The 20,166-nt window shown below is 35.3% G+C and overlaps 1 protein-coding gene across 1 annotated transcript in view; it reads left to right on the forward strand.

Annotated features, from left to right (window-relative positions):
* LOC150094090 (dixin-like) overlaps window positions 1-20,166 on the forward strand; it is a 334,744-nt gene that overhangs the window by 38,901 nt on the left and 275,677 nt on the right. Inside the window, exons 4-5 of the mRNA XM_090412948.1 lie at window positions 2,614-2,739; window positions 17,228-17,423. Of these exons, the coding sequence (XP_090269074.1) occupies window positions 2,614-2,739; window positions 17,228-17,423 (322 nt within the window). The remainder of the gene's footprint in view (window positions 1-2,613; window positions 2,740-17,227; window positions 17,424-20,166) is intronic.

The following is a 20,166-nucleotide window of genomic DNA, read 5'->3' on the forward strand; positions in this document are numbered from 1 at the left end:
TCCCCAACCCCCCAATTTTATCCGGGCTCAGGACCGGCATATGGCTGGGACGTATTCATGACTATAGTCCATGTGCGTTCAGGGAGCCGGTTTGCCTGTTTGCGGGAGGAAAAACCCCAGATTAACTGGGGAGAAAAACCCTGCTGCCCACGTCAAAGACCGGCTCTCTTGGATCCTTAAGTTCCTCACGTCGTCGACGAGAATCGAACCTAGGACACTCCTTCCCCAGGCATATGGTTGCGAAGCGCAAAGCTACTAGACTAACCGCGCGGACACTGATATTTCCACACTAAAACAGAAGAGTAGCTGATTAAGACAATGCAATGAATAGGATACGGACTGTAATACACGATTACCAACTAGTCTATGTGGAATGCGAATTGTTCATGTTTCTGTTTAATGAAAGTGCATGTGTGATTAGGCTAATTCCATGAACTGTTAAAAGGTCTAAACAGGGAAGCAATTTAAAAAGATGTGAATAGCTCTCCATTTAATATCTGTTTTGGCCCTTTTTTTTTTTAAGTAAACAAAGAATGGAATGGGTTATACATCACAATAAATATTCAAGTTACTTGGATATTCCAGGCTCACTCGCTCTCTCTCTTCCACCCCCTCGGCATTATTATACTGTATTAGATAATTCAGAGCTCGATATATGTCAATGCGGAGATCTTTCCCTAGAAGTCGTCCTAGAGACGTTTTGTGCAAGGCTAAGCATAAGTGCAGCCTAGACAACATTTCATTCACCCACTATGTTTTACGTATAGAGAATTTAGGCGAATCTATGAAGTTAATTCACCTTGTGATAAATACATCATGAAGTGGATGATACATTTGCTATTCATGATACATTGATGATCAATGTAAAAAATATGTAAGTCTACAAGATTTCCGAGAACTATGGATGCCTCTTTTTCTGAATAGGTTGAATAGAGTCGTTTTCTACTCAACCAATTCGCGAAATGAGTCGGAACGAAGACGTGATCAACAAACCAAGTATACCAATTTCCTAGCCACCTTACAGTTCCCACCTTACAATAATTTTTAGGGATGTAACAGAAGTAACTTCACAACGTGGATTACAAAATAAAACTATGATTATCCCAATGGTAAGGATTGTTGTTGTTATAGGTTGGACGTCTGCCTAACACATTGAATCTGTTCACCCAAAATAAGAAAGGAGTAAATGCATAAGTAAAAATTTACACCCTAAGCTGTCATTCACAGCATCCATTACTTCTGCTTCTTAAATAGTTGCATTTAAAATACTAGTGTAGTGCTCCCACAAAAGAATTTCAGTATATAAATACAAACAATTTTCGAAAAAAAAATAATAAATAAATATATATACATATATATAGCAGCAACAACGAATATTAAGTAAATCAATTCGCTTGCATGTGTACGTAACTGAGTTGTGCAAGCGTAACACCATTAGCATTCATAACACAAAATATCTGAATAATTTTTGCATACATTCCTATGCTTCACTGAGCAAATATTGCGATGTAATTTAGTCGCTTAATCGAACTTGATCATATCAAAACCAACACTGAAACCTTCAAAACAAGCAGATCAAAAAATAATACAAGAATTTAAAAAATTCTGTAGCTACTATTTTGGAATCGAATTTGGTCCCAACGGATAATTCTGGGAGGGAAAAAAAAGGCTACAAGCAGTAGTGCATGTGAGTCACATACTTCAAGATTAAGATACAACTGAAAGAATAAATAGAAGCATAGCATTGACACTGGTCAACTCTTGTGCATAAGTAAAGAAATAGGTCCACTTCATTAAAATCTAATCCTACAAATAAGGATAAAAATCTTTATTTTATAACCCAGTAAAGACAAAGCAAAACCTGCACAGATGTTACGAATGTTCTAAGTTTAGCCCCTACAGCAAACTCAGAATATTTCTTAAAAGGTGGATGCCTCGAAGATATGGTTGTAGTGCGATGGCAAGTCCTCAAAAGGATGAAACTGGAGTTAAGTGGTCATTATCAATATATAAAAACATTTGTTTTAGCATATATATGATGTCTCGTATATTGTTCTGTATATGATTAAATGTCTCATATATGAGACATGTAGTATGTTGTTAAATGCCATTTATGGTCGTTTTAAGCAACACAAATTGTATAAAGGAATTTGCTCTTCTGAAATATTTCGTATTTTAATTTCAAATGATTGTCATGATTTAGTAATGACTTTGCTTATTGCAAATAGAATTTTATTATTGAGATAGTCAACGGTCTTGATCGGTCCAAACTATAATTAAATGGGGTATATCAATTGTACTAGCTGTGCATACCCGTTCAACTGCTTGTGTATGGGTACTGCTTTTCCATCTTCAAACGTTTGTTTGCGTAGTTGAGAGTACAATAATATTTTGACTCGTTTACTTTTTTTCTGCAATTTTATTTATTTATTTATTTTTAATTTCAATTACTTTTTCATTTTGGATAAAAAATAAATTTTTCCTGAATTGTTATGTCATAAAAGAGTACCTCTGGATTTCGTTTGCGGATACCTTACCTGGTGGCCCCACTCCCTGTCCAGTTAAAAGTTATTTGAACTTTCCATTGACGATATTTCCAAATGTCGTTACTAGGTGGCGAAGCAGTCATGGGCATTGACCTGATGCCTGCAACCCCGGCAGCGCGCAGAGACAACGTGGAAAGAGCTTTACAGTTTTTGGCAGCGAAGCATGTCCACGTGCCATTCATCACTTCACGAGGTACGTATAACTGGTGAACGAGAAAAAGACATCTCGTGATTAGCTTTATAAATATGTTTAGCCATTGGAACATTTCCGGAAAATAAATTCTTAGGGTTAAGAATGTAAACATCGGTGGGAAAATACCTAGAGAGTAATTTTTGATCTGTAATACGAGAAAATATTGCGAATGACAGAGCAAGTGCATTTTGTGGGTCTTCCCTTTTCTCCCTACCCTCCGGGTCGTATTTACTAATCAGATTAAAGGGGAAAAAGCTGAAAGTCCTGCAATAGTTATATTTAGATAACTTAAAATGTCTTTTTTGATGGCTATAAACATATCATTTTCTTCCTTGTGTAGAAGGAAGAAGGTTTTTTTTTTTTTTTTCTATTGTTATTTCTAAATCCGGTATCGATGCTTATCGGATTAAGAAGTCCGATTTTTGTTACGAAGCGAATAGTTAACAATAACATATGTTGACTAGAATTTTATACTCGTTTTCCTTTTTTTTCCTTTTAATGAATTGTATAAATTAAGGTCACTTAGAAATACTGAGAAGATTCGTATATCTGCAAATTCATACAATTAATTCATTTATCTCATTTCAAATAAGGACTTTTTTTTTTCGTGTATGCAACCATTTTCAAATGGCATTCAGAAGTAAACTCGTATATAAACAAACAAACAAACAAAAAATTACTGTTGTGCACGGGAGCTAGCGCCACCTGTAGGCGATCTCTAGTATACGCTTGCGTTGAGTTTTATGTGGTTATCCATTTTATTACTCCTTGATATTATAAAGAATTACATTTTATTTATATGATTTAATCAAAACTAAATGAACATGAAATTTTTTGGTGTGTGAATTTTACAGAATTTGCCTACATATTGTTATTCATAATTTTAATCCTAGAATTTATAGTTGAAAGCTGAATGATTTATTCACAAAATGATTTGCTGAAGCAAATAATTTTGCTTCAGCAAACTCAATTGTAAAACATGTTATCGGATAATAATTTAACTTTTCATCGAATAGATATCAGAATTCTGAAGTGAGATTTTATAAAACTTAATGGGTAATAGATAAGTGTGGGAGAAATATCATAATGTAGCTTTTTTTTTTTTCTTTCGGAATTTTTGGTGAGATAAATTCCAAATCCCCTGTCACCAAGAGCTTCATCCAACTTCCTCTTGTATTACAAGCGACACACAAAAAATATGATAAATAAATGAAATTAACTTACAGATAAATTTTGTTTTGGTGACTGATAATATCTTAATGGTTACGCAACCATATTTTGAAATCATAAGATAAAATCGGCCGAGTCTTTGTTTTCAGCAGACGAATCCTAACAATTTTATCTTGCCATCTGAACACTTTCATTCTTCAACTTATTGATTTTTTTTGAATAAATAATATGCTAATGTAAGATACAAGAACTATTCCTGAAACAACTGCCCCAGTTTCTTGAATGTTTCAATTCATATTTGATCAAGAACAGTTTTCATCAAAATACAAGAAGAACAAAATACATTTATTATGAGATGAACTCATCAAAAAAGTGAACTTTTATCACAAAAAAAGCGAGCTGATCTTTAGACTTTTCATTGATTCAAACTTTTGCCAAAAGTAATGGCTTTGAATGAAAAGGTCAAGTTTTTCCCTTTTTTTATTTCAGAAAATGTCATAATTCATGGATAATCAGAGATGACAACTACTTGGAAATATGCCAGTTTCTTTCTCTCTCTCTCTCTCTCTCTTAAGCACTTCACAGCCCGGTCTTAAACGTGTGGAGACACATTTTAAGACTCGAGCGAGTAATTGTTTGGGAAACCGATCCCTCTTTAGGCTATTTTGACTTGGAGATAGATAAAGATGGTGCCCTCCCTTGTGGGCGCGGTTTGCCTAGTGGCTTTGCGCTTCACAACCATATGAAGGGAAGGAGTGTCCCAGGTTCGATTCCCGTCGAAGACGTGAGGAGCTGAAGGATCGGCTAGCTTAGCCAAGTTAGCCGATCTTGGGCGTGGACAGCAGGGTTTTTTCCGCCCGTTTATTAGCCAGCCTGGTTGGCCGAGTGGTTAGCGTATCCGCTCTCCAGCCAAAAGGCTGTGGGTTCGAATCCCGCCGTGGGCATGGATGTTTGTGATTGTGGAAATACTAGTGGTGGTGGTCATCGGTAGATGGCGTTGGCGTAGTTAATGGATTGAGTGGTGGAGACAGAGTTGTACAGCAGGTGCCCTCCCTCGATGAGTCTTTGAACTCCCTGGAGGTGTCAAATAATAATAATAAGATCCAATCAGCGCTCATTCCATTCTTTAGGGCGCAGGGGTATTTCCGTTAGGAATGGGCATCGAAGAAAGCTTACAACTGCATCGTTGTAAGCTTTCTTCGATGAAACTTGGTAATACTCGTGAAAAAGGAGTCTGTTTTGGGGATTTATCATATCACCTCCTCTTGAATAAAAATAGGACAACCCTATCTACGCATGTCATTTTTAAATAGCTGTTTACAAAAACATTGACTAATTGAAAGAATACAAAAACTTTGTTTATCAGAGGTATTCACCTCACCAAACTGATAAAAATACGAACAATGTGTTCGCTTTATGTCCATTCAAAGTACATGAATTAATCAACCAAAAGGAAAATCAGAAAATCACGCAGATATATTTGAAGTTCATGTGCTTCATAAGCACGTGATCGTTTAACTTTGTGTGTATATGGGGGGGGGGGGTAAGGTAGAATCACGCTGTGATCTTAAAACCTTTAATTATGCTTGCATACTAAAGAGTTAGGTTAGAATTACAGTCAAAGGAACTAAGGTCATGAAGCCACATTAATCCCTTAACATACAAAGACGTCTGTGACACGTCTTTTGTTTATTGCACCAAAATTGATTTTGAATTTTGGTTTCACATATAAATACAACCGAATATAGACGTTAGACAATCTTGTGCTTATTTCCTTTCAGCCAAGAAGAGTTGCCAACGGCGTGTATCGGCTATTTCGTTTGCGTTTGCACATATTCATCATTTTTCACATTTTTCAAATAATGATGAATTTGATACAGCAAATCACCCTCGCCCAAAAAATTGGCAGAAAAACGACCGCTTTCTGAATTTTAATTAGTTCGTTAAAGGGTTAAGTGTGAAAGCATAATTAATTGTTTTAAGATCACAGCGTGATTCTACACCTCCCCCCCCCCCCCCCCCACACACACAAGACCCTGTCAGATTCATGTGAGACCAGCTCACTCACCGTGGGTTTATTGATAGCTTGAACTGACTATCGGTGAATGCTGAAGGACAGACTAGCTGCTCATCTAACTTTAAAAAGTTAGGCCTAAAAGAGCTCCGTTTATTCCCTTTAGGACATAAAAGACCCAGAGCACTTATTTTTATTGTCATTACATATCGGAAATATAATCCCGAACATATTTCTCAATTTAATGAGACGATAGCCTCTAATTTTTCAACCTGGATCGCCTTAATTTTCTCCATTCCATTTTGCTTTCAGTTTTTCTCATCCTTTGTATTCCAGTAATCCTAACAATTTCATCTCGACATCTCTTCCATGATCACCCCCCTTCGCCTATTGCCATCCATAGATCTCCGTTCGGTTAATAATTTAAGACATCTGCTGTTGTATATTTTGCAATGTGTCCTCTCATTTCCAATCAAATGGAAATAATCTAGATACATTGAATGATAACATCTTCAGGACAATGACAACCGATAATTTAGAGGGAAATTATTAAAGTATTATTAGAGGGAAATTATTAGTACAAATAAGATTAATACTGAAATGCAATACATGAGCCATTGACAAAGAAAAATAGAATAAGTCCTGTTCACGTTCTGTATACATTATATCAGCTCTCTCGTAGTGATTTTTAAGACAATTCCTCATATCTTATCTGCCTGATTGACTAATTCCAAAGTTTTTAATGGAAAAACTATGGAATTAACATCAATGGCAAAAATCGCAATCAATTACGTTTTGTAGATGATTCGTGTATTGTTCTCTTAGCCAAAAATAAAGAAGAAACTCTGGAAATACCAAATAACCTTGTCAGAGAAAGCTGGAAAAATGTCTATAGATTAACATAACTAAATAAAACTGATGACAAATTCACATCAGAAAAAGTGGATTAGCAGATAAACCTATGAAATTGTGGAGGACTATTTACTTCGGTCAGTTAGTCAGTTTTAAGGAAAAACAAGAAAAAGAAATAAGTAGAAGGATCGTACAAGGAAACAAATCATTTTTGCTGTATAAGGATTATTTGTTAGGAGAATTGCACGTGTACTTAAAAAGATAGCTATTTATTAGGCCATCCAAAGGACGGCCCAGAATTAGATGGATAGACAAAATAAAAGAGGACCTGAAAACCAAATCACAACAAGTGACACCAAACTGGACAGAATTGTTCGGCCTCTCCCGGGACAGACAGAAGTGGAAAGAGTTCATTCGGCCTCATCATTATCCACATAGATGATGGAAGAGAGAAGAAGAAGATTCCAGTGTTTGCCTATGGAAGTGAGACATGGATAATGACTAAAAACAGGAGGACAGGTTACGTGTGGCCCAAAGAGCCTCAGAGGCGCCAAAATTAAGCATTGAGTGAGTAGACACCAAGAGAAGGAAAGGTCGCCAAAGAACAAGTTAAGGGATGTTCTAGAACGGTTTGACATGAGATAGCGGACATTGGCTAAAGACAGACAGAACTGGAAAGTTAAGAAGAAGGCCTATATTCAGCAATGGATATAGGTCTTCAGCAGGTGTAAATCTGATGTTTCCCTCTCTTGTGGACCACATCGTTATAGTGTTCACTATCTCAGATTTCATTACTTAGTTTCTGTTTAGTTTGCAGCCCGTAAAGGTTTGTCTCAGGTACTAAACATTTTGTAGGCAGTTGAACAGGACTCAGTCTACGTTCCTTTATTAAGGGAATGTGTTCCATGTCTTTTTTTTTTTTTTGCATTTCTTTAATAATTGTTCTGCAATACTGGTAATACTACCATGAATGTTCCAGTTAAGATACTATATCAGAAAGGTAATAAAACTAATTAAATTATCTATTATTTGATATGATCTTGAAAATAATTCCTAGTAAGAGAAGGACCTCTTAAGAGAAGATTTTATATGAAACATTGGGGGAGGGGAGAAGAACAATAAATATATTGAGACATATTTATTAATTGCTTTAATTCAGCTATTTTCTAATTTTCATTTGCAACTTTCAGCTGACCAACCAGCATCGAGGTGATGCGATTATTTTTATTTCTGGATATCTAATACTCGGTCTTGCAGAGGTTCAAATAGTCCAACACCCTTGTGGTAATTATGGAACAACCCATACAACTTTTATTCGGCGAGAACTGCCCGGAGGGCTTGCGGTATTTGACCAACTTGGCATCTTGTATGATGGGACCAGTCTTACCCTTTCATTTAAATTTTCTTCTCACAAAAAAACTCTACTTATAAAGCAGCCAAAAAGACAATTAGAAACCTCCTGTTGTGCTGCGACTTCACAGCGAGGGAGCGATTCTGCGCCCCTTTCTCTTTCCTTCCCTCGGGCGTAGAATGCTGTTGACTGAATTGTATTTCCAACGTCCCTCGTTAAGACCTGACGTGAATGCGTTTGGAGGCAACGCACCATTTTCAGTGACACGAACGGACACTTTAGCTGAGCCATGGGGAAACAGGTGAGTGAAATCCACTTCGGTCAGATGTCAGTGGCGTTTAATTCTGCTTTCAAAACAGGCATTTTGTGGGTTAATCTATTCACTTGACGTTATTATGCACTTAAAAGAATTTGTTTTGCCATACGACTCTAGTGAAATCTCTTTAACGACAGACGTGGGTGGTTTTATAATACGGGATGGTCAAGGTCAATTCTATGGTTCCATTTTGAAGCGTCCAGCTGAAGAATGTTCAAAACCTAGAAATCGATTATGCAAAAGAAAATAATAATAACAGAGCAAAGAAATGCGAATTTATGATCAGCATAACAAGAGAAAAATGCTTATGGTAATATGTATTTTTTTTTTTTTTTTTAATTTGGGGTTAAAGTCGACATCACATGCTTTACCAATAAAATCAATATAAGTAATTTAAATATTCTCCGTAATTTATACGATTAATTAATACCTTTTTTAAACCATTATAATGTAAATAATTAGGATAATGGTCCATAACAGGAAACTAGGAGGTCAGAATTTCATTTCCATTAATTGGAATTATTGCAAAAGAGACTGTTTTCCTTTGGCCTAATTCATATGTTACACCCGAATGACAATAGTTCGCCGTGTATGGCGCGGAGGGAGATGTGTAAAAGAGAATGCTGTGAAACAAAGCATTCTCTTTTACACATCTCCCTCCGCGGCCCAAAACCGTACTTAAGCCTCTTTATGGAATGGGATACATGCTTAATAATTTACTTTGATTTTGGTTGTTTATTTATAAATTCAGAATATATAGAATATCTACACTACCATTTTGAGAGGGGAAAACACATTTAAATTAATATGAAATGTGTGCACAATTTGATTACGAGTCAAGTCCAACTATTCAAGATGGTTGGACAGAATGCTGTCCAGCTAGTTTTGGTAAGAATACTGTATTTGGAGAAACGGAATGAATGAATTTCTATTGAAGGAGCGAAATGTTAACACAAACTCTTTTCATTCAACATGAAGAAAATCGTTTTTCTTGAAAATTGATTATAAGGAGAGAAAAAAAAGCTAACTCACTGAATATATGAATCCCAATATGTATCGGGATGTATAAGATTTATATTGCATCTATATCAAATAGATAATTGTCATCGCCCGGTGTGAGATAAGACTATCATTCTATTTATTGCGTGATCTCAAATGGGTTCGGGGAAAAAAAGAAAAAAAAAACTGCATGTTTAAAATATTTAATCTCTAGAACAGAGTCCTGAATTATGTAACTCAACCCATCCAATTTAGTACTAATATGCTATATGTTGATAAACCTTTCTTCTTGGGTAGGCGATATATTAAAATAATAATAATAAAACTGCAATTCTGCTGTATATCTGTGTACTACGAATGATACTTGGAGAGGAACTCAGACTTCGAAATGCTTGTTATATATTATTAGCCTGTCCATTGTGAAACTGCATCACCCAAAATTAACTGTGGGCAACATTATCAGCCAATGAAATGTTAGAATATCACTTCATCCAAGAAACTCACAAGACGACTCAGGATGCTAGCACGAAGGGATGCTATTGATCTCGTCTGTTCAATGTGGAAACGATCAATCAAGAGTTTCGAAAGTCTACAAGTATAATGCTGATTAGGACATTATGCAAAAAAAAAAAAAAAAAACTGCACACTCTCGGTTTCTACAGAAGGGCATCTGCACATAGGCCAAACATATCATGACAGTCAACAGCACAGACTCCGATGGATTAGTTACAATAAAGATGTTGTAACTAATCATTAGGGCTTGAAAGTCCCTGATATGAAGCAAGAATAACGCTAAACGCTTTCTGATTGAATTGCGAGTGTTGGTGTTGCGAACGCCTGTGGAATGCTTCATGCTGCAATGTATCATAATCCGCCGCAAAGTGACATGGTCGGAGTTTTCTCGTGGTATTGAGTACCACAAGATTGAGTGGTGTACCTCAGTGCCTGGAAGAATGAACACCTGCTGATATACAGCTTTTCCGGATAATTCAGTGCTTCATACGATCTGATAGTTTTATGGAACAGATCCTCTTCTTTTTCGATTCGAGTGTCCCACGTAATACTGTAGGAACTATTGTGACATGTTTGAGGAAAAAGATGTGATAAGCTTGATTCGCCTGCAGGAAGCCCCGATTCAATCCAGTAGAATACCTTAGAACTTCTTGAAAGTTTATTTTTCACTTGGTTAGAGTATAATAAATTTAGTTTAATCCTTTATCCAAGTGTGAGCAAACAAAGTTTGCGCCTGAAAGTATCTTCAGGACTGGGGTAAGGTGGTACAACACCAGGGCACTCCTTGCAAAGGTGGAGCAAGATACCAACACATCCATCTCAGTATTTCCCATAATGCAAAACACATCTCCTTGCGGATATGTCTAATGTTATGCATTAAGGGAAGGGCCACAACCCAGACTAGTTTCGACCTTTATTGAGGTCTCTTCAGTGGGAGCCAGGCCCAAGTGGAGATACCAGGCAGAAGCATTAGCAGATCATCTCTACCTATAGGAGTTTCCAAATGGTGTGCCGCCCTTTTTTTAATAAATTACTCTGGATTTAGAGAAATATGTTGAAAGTTTATTTTTCACTTGGTTAGAGTATAATAAATTTAGTGTTGTACCACCTTACCCCAGTCCTGAAGATATTTTCAGGCGCAAACTTTGTTTGCTCACACTTGGATAAAGGATTAAACTAAATTTATTATACCTCAGAACTTCGAATGTTAGATGTGGGATTAGACTCGCCCAACAGTGATTTACAGACTTGTGATCATTTTAAAGGAGGAATGGTCCAAATACATGATTGATTATCACACACACACACACACACACACACACACACACACACACACACACACACACACACCGGCAGAGAGTGTTTAGAAATGGAGGAAATGGGATCAGAATCAAACGGGAAAGGAAAAGAGACTGGAACGCTATTGATGTGTTGAATGTTGGGTTTCTGTGAAATATGTTGCTATCTAATATTATTTCAACACAGTGTACTTATACTTCTGGGAAAAATAAATTCCCCTCACCCATAAAATACAGATCGCCCATATTTCCATAAGCAAGCCAGTAATATTGGATTGCACCGCCTAAAGAAATATCGTTTTCGATTCTAAAATAGTCGGCTTTTTCATCTTTTTATTTTTTTGCTCTTTCAGTTTTGCAGACAAAGTGGATTTTCTTTTTTCAAGTCTATTTAAAAGTAACTTTTGGTGGTTTTAATTTCTTTAAATTTGTATACAATAAATTTACAATATTCCCTAAACTACGAGAATAAGTTATTGGAAGAAATAAAATAAAATTTTATAATTTTATAATATAATTTACAGTCGCATGTAGGGAACTGGGAGAAAACCATGTCCCAAGTGGTAAAGTCTTTGTTACGACAATTTTCCACGTGCTTTAACGTAAATCGATCTCTATAACCACTTGAAAACAAGGTGTTTGCGCTGAGTAGAAAAATTATATACGCCTTATCTCATTCTTTTCAATAACAGCTCTACATATAAAATAGAAAGTGTATATAGAATATTTCAATCGCTGAATTCTGCCAGATTATTATAAAAAACAACAACAAAAAATTACAGTATGACCGTGTTATTTTATCATAATGAATCACCACAATAAAAATAAGTATATGATAACAGACTATCATTCACAGCATTAGCTACATAATTAACAAACAATCCGGCTTTGTGCAATCGATGCTTAACCATGTTCTATTTCCAGCTATTTCTTTCTCAAACTAGAGGTTCGCAAACTGTTTCCACTTCACTACACACATACACTAGATATCAGTAATCGATTTCAGATAATCTAGGAACAAATGTTATTCCTAGACTGTGGACAAAGCTTAGGAATAACTTGTTCGTCTGTACCAAGCTCCAGCTACTCAGATTTTATTGAAATTTAACATTTCGGTTCCTTTAAAGGTTTTTCCTGTTATTATACATTATCTTTCAATATGATTTGCTAGGGTACAATACTACCTAGTTTGATTGAAATGAATTGAATAAACTTCGATTTAGTATAAACACACGAATAAGTTTATATGGGAGCCTTTGGAACGTTGGAACTAAGACTGTGGCCACAGTTCCAACGTATCCCAAACAACCGACCACATTCATGTGATCTGGTTTCGCTTCAGGCGGATCATTTTTATTTGCAAAACGATTAGGACTGATCTCGTAATATTTCAGTTTTCTGATATGTACCCTCAAAGAGTGCAGAGAATATTAAGACAGTACATGAATGAAGTTTACATTATTACTTATTTCCTATTAACAAATTTTCCTACAAATTCGTCAATTATTTAGCAGCATTCCAATATTGTCGTATCTAATATTTCGGTCATTTAGGGCACTTCTGACTGAATCAATCCATGATCTTTGTCTTCCTCTAGGTTTCTTTCCTACCATCTTGGTATCAAACACCCGTTTTGTTAACCTTTCCTCTCCAATTCTGTTTAAGTGACCATTCCATCTTACACGTAGATCAGCTCTGTTCACACATTCTCGGGATGCTGGCAGTATTAAGATACTGCCTAATATCTTCACTTTTAACATGATTCTGTCCCTGATACCGTCTGTTCACTCCCCTAATTTTTCTTAGAACTCTTATATCTGTGGTATCTAATTCTTTGATCGAGTGTTTTATTTCTAGCCTCGTTCTCAGATTCATAAATCAAAATATCTAAACACGGTCTTATATACTTCTAGTTTTTTTGTTTATTTTATTATTTGATTTTTTATTTTTAGCTAATTTCTCTCTTATTCTACACAAATGTCTTCATTTGACTTCCTATTATACCAGCTTTGCTAATTCTGCTGTCTTCCATATTAAAATTGCCATCCTCACTAAAAGTGCCTAAATAACTGCAATATTTAACTTGGATTCTCCATTGAGAATATAGTTGAAGCTTTCTATGTTCTATTCATTTTCATAGTTTTAGTCTTTTTATTGCAAGTTTTTATGCCAAAGTTGTTCCAGCTGTTATTCAATTTAGTTAAAATCCTGGAGAGTTGCAGTAGATTTGTTTAGGAGCAACATCATCTACATAAAGAAAATATCTAGGTTTGAAATCTCCAATTTTAAATACAGGTTTATTGCCACTTTCTTTCCTAATACGATCCAGATAGATGATGAATACAAATGGAGACAGTGTGCACTCTTGTTTTACAACTGATTTTTCATCAAATTATCTTCCGGTATTTCCTTCAATTCTAACCGCTGGCTTAAATATAGACTATGTATTGCTCTATACTATAAAGTTCCATTTCTCTAGTGTAATTGTAGCGTTTGGAAAAGCTTCTCTCCTGGCACCTTGTATATCTTTTCCAGATATTTTTCCAGTACCTAGCTAAGTACAGATTCCTGTTATATTCCCATGATTTCTGAACTATAGGGTAGCCCATAAGTCTCGAAGGAGTTTAAAATGTGAATAACGTTTTGAGCATTAATTTTTTTCAGTTATTCTAAGGAACATTTCAAAAATTATCACGGAAAATTTTACAACCCAACAACGAACTAAAATCGTGCAATTTTATTTTGAAAATCAGCATTCGATTATTCTAACGCAAAGAGCGAATTATCATATTATTACAAAAAAAGGAATAAAAATAATTAATAAATAAAAAGTTATTAAACGTTTAAACCCCTTCGTGACTTATGGGCCACGAAGTATTTGTCGTAAAATGAAAATCTGATCTTGAGAACCTCTGTTTGACCTGAACCAAGCTTGCTCATCTCCCGGTTTTTCTTCCACAATTTTTTCAGCCTCTTCTCAAGTATGCTTGCATAAATCTTACCTGGAACAATTAACAGAGAAACTCCTCCAATTTTCATATCCAATTTTATTCTCCTTTCTTATATTGGGAAGGGGTCTGGAAAGTTCTGATAAACAGCTAGAACAGAAATTATATTAAAGCAACCGATATAACCACAAGAAAGAACATGCGAGGACATAAGTTACCTTAATAACTCTGCTACTAGTATGTTCTTTCTGATGGTTGTATCAATTGCTTTAATATAATTTTTGTCTAGGTGTTTATCAGAACTTTCCAGACCACCCCCTTCGTAGATGGGGCTATGAGAGCTCTACTCCAACACAATCTAAATGACTTTCGCAGTGTGGCCAATGCACAACTTTTATGTCTCCATATTTGAGCATTTCTGGTCGAATATTATCTACTCTCGCTGCCTTTTCCCACTTCAAGTTTTTGGTAGCTTTATCTACCTCGGGTGTTGATATGTACTCCTATTTGCATTCTTTCTCTTCTTGAATAATTCTATTACTGTTCTGTCATCATTACTTGTCCCATTTAAGTCTTTCAAAGTTATTACGCTAATATCTTTATATTCAGTTTTCATGTCATTACCATCTCTGATTCCTTTTTACAGTACTCTTTCCTCTATTTCTAAGCTTTTTCAGCCTCCAGAACATTTCACTACCTTTCTGATATTTTTAACTTCTTTATTCTTACCAAACTTTTTTCATGATTTGTTTACCTACTTTTCCGCATAGCTTTAGCCCTTACATTTCTCTCTGCATTCTTTAGGGCATCTTCCGAGTTATTTGCTAAGAACTTTCGGTATTTTTAGAATTAATTATGATGGAAATATATATATCTACACTATATCTGCCCAAAACCGCTCTAAATGCAATCGTTTTGTTTGATGGTGCTATACAAAAAATGCTATCATGAAAAACACTGTAATGATTATCTAAAATCGTTTCCTTAGTAGTAGTATTGTACTTTTTCTTGTTTTCAACTTCAGTGTAGTTGCATTTTTGAAGCATTTCTTTTTAGAATTCTTGCTGCACGAATATTGAGATGAAAAGGTAGTTTTGTTAATCACTGAATATCCCAGTATAAAAAAAAATGATATTTTGTGTGTATGTGTGTGTGTGTGTGCCATTGAGAGTAAGTTCAGCCTGAAGGAAACTGCTAAGAATGTTTTAAAATCTGCATCACGGATATTAATTTTAAACACTTTTATACCAATTAAGAGAATTACTTCTAAATCACATTGTTCTCCAGTTTTCATGATTATTAATCATGGGATACCGTGCCAAAACCTTCCGGTAAGTTTAGAAAAACTACTCAATTTAGTCTGTATTGATCTCGAGAAAAGTAAATCGAGTCTGCAGTCTAGCAAGGCGTGTTCTGTTCTCAGCATCCATCTGAATGCAAATTGGTCCTCAAAGAAGTTTGATTTTTCCCAAAACTTTTACTAATTTCTCTAATAGTTTAGAGAAAACCGAAAGAGATCAGCCTATAATTCTAAGGTACTTTTTGCATAAGAATTTCTTTAAATAAAAGGATGGTATCGCATCCTTTTTAAATTCTGTTGGCAACGTGCCAGTCAGCAGCGATAAATTGAAATGTATATACCTAATAAATGTATATTGATATACCTACCATCGCAGCCAGGAGAAAAAAAAACTACGATAAGGATTCCAATTCGTTCTCTCAGGTAACAATTTGTTAGTTAATTGTACATTTACAGATTAATCTCTAATTGAACTCTTATATTAGACTTAGATGTACAGAGTCAATACAGGCAAAACACAAAAACCTACTGTATAAAAAAAAGGCATTTGACCCACTTAAAATATACATTTTACTCCTCTCCGTCTATGTATCGTTTTATGGTTTCAAGCATCCGTGCGCAGTACTTTAAAATGATAGATTCTTTCGTTTTAGTTATTTGTAAAACTCAGACATCTTTTCAAAATATTATCGTGTGATCTATTATGCTAAGAAATCATTTCTGCTTCATATTTATGGCCATCTCAGGCAGGATCTGGTTCACTTTTGAGAAACATGAAAAAGATAAACATTTTGGTATCACTACACAAATCTGGAATGTTCGTAATTGTTTTGGAAAGGATGGATTTTTTTTTTCTTTCCTGAGTTAGCCTTATTGTTACTCTTTTTCGGCACTAAGACCTTTATGGCACGAAGGCACGTTCAGTGCAGAAACTAAAAGTGGAGCCTCCCCATTCCATCATAAATCCGCCATATCGCACTTTAGCTGCGAAAAAAAAAAATCTTCCAACCCGTCAAGCTTTGTCAAAAGCAGGATCTGAATTTTCGTTTAACTTTGTCCTTGAGCTTAGCGTATTATTTGTTGAATCTTCCTCCTCCCACTATTTTTTTGTATTTCCGTAACCTTCCATCAGATTATTTCTCATTTATAAAACCATCGATCTACAAATGGAGTTTACTAGAATAGTTCCGCTTGTCTGGCATTTCATACTAAATGGCCCTGTCGGTGTATTAAACATCAAAATAAAAAATAAAAAAATTAAGCTCTGCAATTTAGAGTTTATCCACTGTTATAATACTGTGACCTCGTAGCTCTGCCAACCCACTACCTCATCATCCTTTTCATTGTACGACTAATCCTTGATGTAGTAAAGACTTACATAACTTACGTGACTTTCAAAGAAAGGATTTCATCCAGGTAGGAGATAGGAATGATTTATGTAGCGTTTTAGGGAAATACTTCTTATACATGAATGTCTTAAGATGGTTTGCACACAAACGTGAGTGTGGTATTCATATCTCAGTAAAGAAACAGGTTTATCTGTTTTAGCCGGAAATATGTCCTTTGTATGGCAGTGGCTGTTTATTTAGATTGGTGATGTCATGTATTACTAACAGCTGGTATTAATATCGTTAGGTGTTTTGGGGAATAAAGGTCGCTACTAGGTATGTGTTTTATAGATAATGTTGAAGGCAGTTTAATCTATTTCTCTTGTTTTTTTCTTCTAGGAATTCTTGACGGGGATTTGAAGTCCGTAATGTATCTGATACATGCTATGGCTCTACATTATAAACCGAACAGTGTTCAAAAAACCATGAACGATAAAAAGAAAAATAGTTCTGACTTTACAGGAAAAACAAATTCGCCACATTCTCACCGCCATCTGTCGGAAAAAAGAACAGTTATCGGTGGACCGTCCATAAGGTGAGGCTACTTCACTTGTTACAATATTTAACTTAAATTGCGAAACTTTGTTTACATCCTGTACATCAAAGAATATGGCGGGATATGCATATGAGTTGATATTTATTTGAACTGAAAATAAGATACTTTTAAATAATTTCTTTACTTTTGATAATAAGCAAACCTTTCCCTGAAAGTCAAAGTTCGATTTACTTAACTTCAAATGTTGAATTACCTCATTACTTTATATAACTAACACCACCGAAATTCGGGTGACTTTTGTTATTGGGCTTTTTATATTTTAAAACTGTATTCAAGAAGTTTAGATTTTTTTTAAATAATAAAAAAAAAGAAGCTTTGAGTATTTTCAGCATCATATCGCAATAGTATCTGGAGTTTTGACTTCTAGGGGATACTGCGGATGCACAGTATCGGGTTCCTATCTCTTAGGGACCTTGAACGCATATTTTATAAAGTTATGTATAATTTAAGTTTCTCTACATCTTGTTTTAACCTATCAGGATCCACATGGAATTCTTTAGGTGTTCTTGACCCGGATTTGAACTCCGTAATGTATCTGATACATGCTATGGCTCTACATTACAAACCGAACAGTGTTCATAAAACGATGAATGATAAAAATAAAAAAATAGTTCTGACTTTTTAGGAAAAACAAATTCGCCACATTCTCACATTAAGACCTTCGGAAAGCCGGTCTTAGTAATGATATATAGTACTTGAAATGGGAACACCAATTTTATTATAGTGTCTATTTAGGTTTAATGCTTGCTATTATTCTGATGGTACTAAAGAGATGAGTTGTTTAAACGTCCAATTGTTCAGAAGTCTTAAGGCATTTCGAAAATTCTTAGTGTCAGGCGCATTCTTATTATTTTAATCTATGCGAGCAATGTCCTTGCTTATTGTTATTCTTTACCTTCTCTGAATAGCAAGGATGCTTCTGAAAGGACTAAATGACGAAGTTTTATCTGGAAAGTTGCTTCTTAACTAGAAACCGCTTCTTATAACAATGCCTGGTTGGGTTGTAACCAAGAGCCACTATCGGTACAGTAGTGTTAGCTCGTCTTCACGAGTTTGGCCTTGCATGTTATGTAATGTACTGATGGCTTAGTGCCTCGTCCTTGATTCGTCTGCTGTTCGCCCTTATACTTCAAAATAAGAAAGGACAAATTCGTGTACCTCGTGAAAGTTTGCGTCGTGTTTTACTTATTCTTAAAGAACGCTTCCGAGATCTTTTGGAATCAATGCCAAGGCGAATCTGGGGCAGCTCTTCTTAAAGATAAGGAGATTCGATGCAGAACTGCTCTTTGAGATGAGAGGGCCTGATGGATGAACGCGTGACTTAATAAAATCTTTGTTAGGGAACAACAGTCTGTAGTTCCGCAACTGAGAGGTGTTACACCATGTTTCTAATCAAGTGGCCATAAATTATAAAGAACGCCACACCTTAATCGCCCAATAGTTTATTTCGTTACATGAATAAGATAATATAAATATCTGTCATCTAATAATATCTTCAAGAGAAAGATACTCGAATAGCTACGCACAGAGATTTTAATCATGGCCAGACTAATCCCGGATCTATAAAAGCATGATTGATTCCATTTCGAGACGAGCTCTGCAAAGGGTCAATTCAGATCTCATTTGACTTGTGCTCTGAGTCACTCTACTCAATTTCGCCTGCAAAAACTTTCACGGCATTCGGTGACAGCGTTTTCCCTGTTCATCTGATATGCTTTATTTACAGTTATTCTGCGAATATTTGTTAATTATTTGTTGAATGTCTTTGTTGAACTTACAAATGATAGAGAAAGAATGTTTCCATTTTGAAGAAAAATGAAACATTTTTATGTAGTACCCCAAGAGATGAAATGTGCAGTGATATCCATCTAAACATCACAGACATGATTTTGATGTTACTCAAAGAAGAAACAGAAAATCATCTGGAATAGATAAGATAGAATGAAATATTGAAATAATTAGCAATATAGGAAACAATTAAGCAAAAGAAAAAAGAAACAATTAACAAAAGAACTATATATGCTAAATAAGGTTAACAAAAGATAAAAATTCCAAATGATTGGCGAAAGAGCTTAGCAATGCAAATCTTTAAGAAAGGAGTCAAGGCAAATCCAGAAAACTATAAAGGAATAAATCTGCTCTACACCGCATTAAAATTATGCACAAATAATTGAAAATATAATAGTTCAGTTATTCGATGAACAATGGGGATTATGAGAAAGTTTTTTTACCTTGGGTGTAAAACACGTCAAAGATACCAAGAAATTTTATACTTGGTTTTGATTCTTTTCCCAAGTAACCTAAACAAAGTTTTGCACGTGAAATATATTCACGTCTGAGCTACTTGTATATAGAAGCTGATGACTTCATATCACTTGCCTTAGTATGTATCCCATAATGCAAAGCACTTTCTTGGTATCTTTAACCTATACTTCACGCAAGGTAAAAAACTTTCTACATCTTTCTCTCATACAGAGATTTTTATTAAGAAGATCAAGCACCTTTTGTCTACTTGTATATGAAATATATATGACTTCTGCATTACTTCAACCTTGGTATCTCTCCCGGGTCTGGCTCCCATTGATAAGACCTCAATAAAGGTCGAAACCGGTCTGTGTAGCGACCCTTCACATTATACATTGCATTATACACGCCTGAAAAGGGGGGGGGGGTTGCATTATGGGATACATACTAAGGCAAGTGATATGAAGTCATTAGCCTC

Source organism: Typopeltis vanoorti, chromosome 23 (assembly GCF_054136105.1).
Source record: "Typopeltis vanoorti isolate ZY-2024b chromosome 23, IOZ_Tvanoo_1.0, whole genome shotgun sequence".
Taxonomy (NCBI): Eukaryota; Metazoa; Arthropoda; class Arachnida; order Uropygi; family Thelyphonidae; genus Typopeltis; species Typopeltis vanoorti.